The following is a 6,536-nucleotide window of genomic DNA, read 5'->3' on the forward strand; positions in this document are numbered from 1 at the left end:
CACACACACACACACACAGTACACACACACACACACACCATACACACACACACACACACACACACACACACACACACATACACACAGTACACACACACACACACACACATACACACACACACTCATACACACACACACAGACACATACATACACACACACACACACACACACACAGTACACACACACACACACACACACACACACACACACACACACACACACACACACACACACACACACACACACACACACACACACACACACACACACACACACACACACACACACACACAGTACACACACACACACACACACACACAGTACACACACACACACACACACACACACACACACACACACACACACACACAGACACACACACACACACACACACACACACACACATACACACACACACACACACACACACACACACACACACACACACACACACATACACACACACACACACACACACACACATACACACACACACACACACACACACACACACACACACACACACACACACACACACACACACATACACCACGACCCTCGTCTCGATGCCCCCCTCTACGTTAAAACATTTAGTCAAAACTTGACTAAATGTAAAAACAGGAAATAAAACCTTTGCCTTGGATGCACACAACCATGCAGACAACTCAACTGTTCCACAGTGTTCCTGTTCTTCATAGCATGATCGGGATCTCAAAGTCCAAAGAGACTGATTGGAGATTTTTGCCCCAGAGTTCCTGTACTTCATAGCACGATTTGGATCTCAAAGTCTAAATAGACTGTGCGGAGACATGGAATTCCAAAGTCCAAAGAGATTGATCGGAGAGTGTTGCTCAGAGTTCCTGTACTTTATAGCATAAAGAAAACAGGAGCTAAAGGAGTGGGTGCATGTGGATGCAGGCTGCAATCCCCCATTGCATGTCAGGATGAAAAGCTCCTATTGCTCACCAATTAAGCACAAGGGTAAAACTGAGACGGCTTCATGTCAGGATGGAAAGCTCATATTGCTCACCAATTAAGCACAAGGGTAAAACTGAGACGGCTGCATGTCAGGATGGAAAGCTCATATTGCTCACCAATTAAGCACAAGGGTAAAACTGAGACGGCTGCATGTCAGGATGGAAAGCTCATATTGCTCACCAATTAAGCACAAGGGTAAAACTGAGACGGCTGCATGTCAGGATGAAAAGCTCCTATTGCTTACCAATTAAGCGCAAGGGTAAAACTGAGACGGCTTCATGTCCGCAATATGATTGTTGATTTTACACAGTGCAGGTGGTTTGTGGGGTTTTAAAGGTTACCTCATGATCATCTCACATTCTTCAGCAGAATCTTCAGATGAGAACTGACTTAGTTTTGTTTAGTGGCAGTTTTTGTCTGCCAAAGTTTTCTTACACCGATGTTGTGGCAGTGCCCTCGTCCTGGTCATCCAGTGAACAAAGAAAATGCTCTTTATTAACAGCTTTGTTAGAGCAAAGATAACTTCGCACCAGTGGTTCCATTATGCTTGGGGGAAGCTTGAGAATCTCAGCCTGCAGGTTCCCCAGAATTTTCTTAGCTTTTTTGTCAGTTTTCTCTTCAGCCCATTTTTCACCAAGTGCGTTCAGTGTGTAGAGAAAAGGGTTGAGCGCCGAGTTGAGCGGCATCACGAAGACGGCGACCAACGCGTTGACCTGAAGGGGGATAGGTATGCCGTAGAACGCCATGATTCCCATCACCCCGATAGGGAACCAGCAGCAGAAGTCGGTCAACACCACCAGGAACAGACGGCGGGCGATGGTCGTGTCTCGTTGCTGTCGTTTGCTCCCTGCTGCTTTCGCTGAGGCTCGTATGACCCTGTAGATAGCCGCCTGTCCCGCCCCGATCAGCACGAAGAGGACAAAGTTCATCATGACGAAGACGCCAAAGGCGTAGCCGTGGCCGCTGAAGGAATGACGCGTGATGGGCAGAGGCAGGCAGATGCCGCTCACCCCGTAGAACTGGAGCTGAGCGATGAGAGGCACGGCGGCCAGACACAGCCCACACAGCCAAGCCACGCAGCACATCACCACGCAGGACCGGGGACCCATGTGTAGCTGAAACTTGAAGGGGAAGCACACCTTCAGAAAGCGATCCAGCGTGATGAGGCAGATGATGAAGGCAGACACCTCGCTGGACACAAAGGCCAAGAAACCAGCGGTGATGCACGTGCCGCTCTGTCGCCACTCAGCCTCGTGCACCACGTAGACCCCGTTGAAGTGTGCGTCAGCAGACCCGATGATCGTCATGTAGATGCCCATGAGAAAGTCAGCGGCAGCCAGGTTGGCGACCAGCAGGCGATACGGGGAAGACAAGGTCTCTTTGCTCTTGATCACTGCGTACACCAGCACACCAGCGTTGCCCACAACGACCAGGACAGAGATGACCCACAGAAACACCCTGAAGATGTCAAGGCGAAGCAAGTCACTGCACGAAGACAGTTCGTCCTCAGGGGATTCACATTCTGACGTTTTCGGAAGAACAAAAGGGCAGCACAGCTTGAAGTCGTCCGTTTTTAACATTCTGAGATTCACCAGGCCCTGAAACAAACCCGCACCATGGATCTCTATTTCATTGCCTCTTATGTCAAGGCTGACCAGCTGTTTCAGAACACTGAGAGCGTTGTCTGCGATTGTTCTTAAACTTGTGTTGACCATAACCAAATCCTGAAGATGGACCAGTCCAGTTTCTGTGAGAAAAGCGGTGAATGTAGAATCCAGCGTGCTGACCAGCGGATTGCCAGATATATTGAGGTGAATCAGTTTTGAAAGCTTCCCAAACATTAAGGACGATACATTTCGCAGATCATTAAAACTCAGATCCAGAACTCGTAGCTGCTGCATTCTGTCAAGATGGACTTTCGACAATCGACAGAAAGAAGCATTGAAAAAAAGTAGCCCGATAAGTACATCAGAGCTAATTCCTGTCAACTTCATTGGATGAGCTCCATGAACATCGAGATAAAGCAGAGCCGTGCGATAATCATGCGACTTATACGAGATTTTGTAGCATGAGCAAGCCAGACCCTCGCAAATACAACTTGGTAAATTTTTTCCAGTGGAAATTTCGATCCAACAAAATCGCTCGTCGTCTTTGAAAGGGCAGTGGTTGATGCCGTCACACACAAGGTCAGGATGTACACAGTTACCGTAGTACTGACACCGGTAGAAGCCTGGACACGTGATGTTTTCTGCCGGGATTGACTCGTCCTCTCCTGCTAAGCAGTCCTGTTCACCATTATTGAGGAGATAGGACGGGATGTACATCCCATTGTCACATCGAAATAATTCTTCCAAGTTGATTTGGTCGTTTTCATTTACTGGTTTGAGTGTGGACATACCGTAACCATCAAGATGCACAACAGACTGGTCAGACTGACCCAGATCATAACCGACTTTCTGCAATGAAGCGGGCCTCCCGCAGCGGGGGAACCACTGAAAATAAGCTTTGGGGATGCAGCCAGCATCGGCACAGTACCTTTGACGTTCATATCTTCTTCTGCGTTCGATGTTGAATGTACGTTTATAATCACTGTAAGAACAGCTCTTACAGTTTTGCTCATCACTACCGTCCAAACAATCCTGTACACCATTACATGTTTTGGCGCGGAGATCAAAGAGAGGGTTTTTGCACACAGTAGTGTCCCCCTTTATGCAACCTTGCTCATCACTGCCGTCCTCACAGTCGTTAAGGCCATCACAGACCAGGCTGTAGTGGATTGAGAGTCCGCACCTACACTGGTACAGGCGAAAATTGTTTGGCGACCAGCTGGTGTCGAAAGATAGTCCTCTCGTAAAGGTATGACCTTTGTCTGAGAAATGCCCATGCCAGTGACACTGATGAAACAGCTGCACCCGAGAGCCGTCGCGACATTCCTTGGTGGGCACACAGCTATTAATCTGTGCTTCCGTCTGCAAGTGAACACTCTGTGTTCGTGGTGGTGTAACAGTTATGTTTGGATTAGGTCTCATGCATATAACCCCATTGGGGAGTTCACTTGGTCTGTCACAGAGTAGCGGCTTGAGATGCGTGTCTGGGAAAACAGCAAGTGCTGCACAGTCCATCAGGACACCCTGTCTTTGGATATCAAGTTCCTCATAAGCTATCGGGCTTCCTGCTGGACCCCACTGCCACATGTAACGATACAAGTGTTTCATCGTCTCTGATTTTGGAGTTACCTTTTGAAACGCTATCCAAGCTGATTGGATTCCACGTTTCCGTATCAAGTTTGCCATCAGGATCATACCTGACTTATCCTGTATCACAGCCACTTCAGCTGGAGAACAAAACAACTTAGCCAACTGTTTATCTGTGAAGGAATAAGAGGAGACTCTCATCTTGATGCAGTGATTGTTGTAAGGCAACCAGTCCCCACAGCCACGCTGCGTGTACTCGCAGTCTTCTTCATCCTCGTTGTCAACACAGTGCTTCACGCCGTCACAGCGCAACGCCTCGGGCACCGGGAACCCCGTGCTACAGTTGTAGGAATTCCTACTCCACCAATACCTTTTGTTTGTTTTGCGTGGCAGTGTTGCCAGTGGGTAAACAGTATAGTTGAGATATATGGAAGAGTTTTCCATCGCTTTTATTGGATGGTTTGGGTCTCTCACTAACACGGTCACATTACCTCTTATAAGCATGGGGGCATAGCTGAACCTTTTGCCTCCAATGATGTACCGTTCTATCTTAGTACTAATGGTCTGGTCGGATTGGGTGATCTGCCTTGACACTGTCAGAATCCATGCCCTGCTCATCAAAACTTGGTGAAGCTCCACCACAACGCCGTGACCTGGGGGTGTCAGCACTGACCACGCTGTGGGCTGCATGCACCGCCCTGCCTGGTGGTCCCAGGCAATGCTCCCCTTTGGCCGTGTCAGTGTGTGGCTCACTGGTGCACAGTCGGACGTATCGAGTACCGGCCCTGCAGTGACTAATCTCAGTGTAGAAACGTCTGGAGACACTGGCAGTTGGGGTATGGCGGTTGCAGGCGCGTCTCCCAATCTCTCAGAGAGTGAGTCGCCTGTGACTAGCTTGGATGCAGAAGGTGATTTAAAGTTAATATGTTGAGAGGAAGGAGGACTTTGGTGCGTTGTGTCATCTGGTGTTTCTTCCCACTTTTCTAAATGCGTTTCACTTGTAGCTGATCCTGCTTTAGGAAGTTTTGTAGAGTCTGGTGCTCGGGAATAAAGGGGCGAAATATTCTCTTGTGTTTGTTTTGACCTGTCCATGGGCGAACCACTTGTGACTGACCCTGATCCAGAAAGTTTGTCAGAGTCTGGTGGTCGAGCGGAAAGTGAGCCCGATGGCGTACCATTCTCAGGTATTTCTTCTGACCTTTCCAACAGTGACTCGCTGGTGACTGAGCCTGATGCAGAAAGATTGTCAGGGTCGTGTTGTCGGGATGAAGGCGAGGTGTGTGGCCTGGTGCCACCAGGCGAGGTGTGTGGCCTGGTGCCACCAGGCGAGGTGTGTGGACTGGTGCCACCAGGCGAGGTGTGTGGACTGGTGCCACCAGGCGAGGTGTGTGGACTGGTGCCACCAGGCGAGGTGTGTGGACTGGTGCCACCAGGCGAGGTGTGTGGACTGGTGCCACCAGGCGAGGTGTGTGGCCTGGTGCCACCAGGCGAGGTGTGTGGCCTGGTGCCACCAGGCGAGGTGTGTGGACTGGTGCCACCAGGCGAGGTGTGTGGACTGGTGCCACCAGGCGAGGTGTGTGGACTGGTGCCACCAGGCGAGGTGTGTGGACTGGTGCCACCAGGCGAGGTGTGTGGACTGGTGCCACCAGGCTGTGGTGTTGTGGATGCAGAAGATGCTGCCAGTCCTAGTTCAATCATAAGCAGCACGACCAAAATGTAGCGGCGAAACACGCCAGCGTCTGCCATGATTGCAACAGTCCTGCGCTTCTGAAATGAGAGAGAAGTAACTTTGAGGATAACAAGTTAGGGATATTTTTCAGGGGCATATATAGCCCGAATGGCAAACAGCGTTTTCGGTCAAAACATATGTGCGTGTAAAGATCGTTTTTCATGTGCTTTAAAAAAAAGGGTTTCTTCCATTTGAGGGCATGATTCACCTTGGGCCGCCAAAACGATATTTCTCATTTCTCGAGGCGTTTTATAGAGTCTTAAATGACAGGGCATATCCGTTACCTCAAATTGTTATGACGTATATGCAATAAATAAAAAAATAAAAAAATAAAAAAAATACAATAAAAAAAATAAAAAATAAATATGGTCCTTTAGTTTCAACTCAATATGACCAAATTACAAGAGGCTGTGCACCCTACTCACGAAACAATTCAATTCACCTCAATAAAACTTTATAGCCTGAATGTAACAAGCAGAAACCGTTTTTTGACTCGTGTATTACATTACATGAAAACACACCCTCAGAACACATAGGCACACAAAAGTACACATCATATACACACATAACCCAACCACACATATCCACACCCGCACCCTCAGAACACATAGGCACACAAAAGTACACATCATAT

The 6,536-nt window shown here is 48.7% G+C and overlaps 1 protein-coding gene across 1 annotated transcript; it reads right to left on the reverse strand.

Annotated features, from left to right (window-relative positions):
• Positions 1-1,410: 1,410 nt before the first annotated feature.
• Positions 1,411-2,820, reverse strand: LOC138956442 (G-protein coupled receptor GRL101-like). The gene has a single exon (XM_070327801.1). It carries the CDS (start codon positions 2,818-2,820, stop codon positions 1,411-1,413), a length of 1,410 nt encoding a protein of 469 aa, XP_070183902.1.
• Positions 2,821-6,536: the final 3,716 nt, after the last annotated feature.

This window comes from Littorina saxatilis, unplaced genomic scaffold (assembly GCF_037325665.1).
Source record: "Littorina saxatilis isolate snail1 unplaced genomic scaffold, US_GU_Lsax_2.0 scaffold_132, whole genome shotgun sequence".
Taxonomy (NCBI): Eukaryota; Metazoa; Mollusca; class Gastropoda; order Littorinimorpha; family Littorinidae; genus Littorina; species Littorina saxatilis.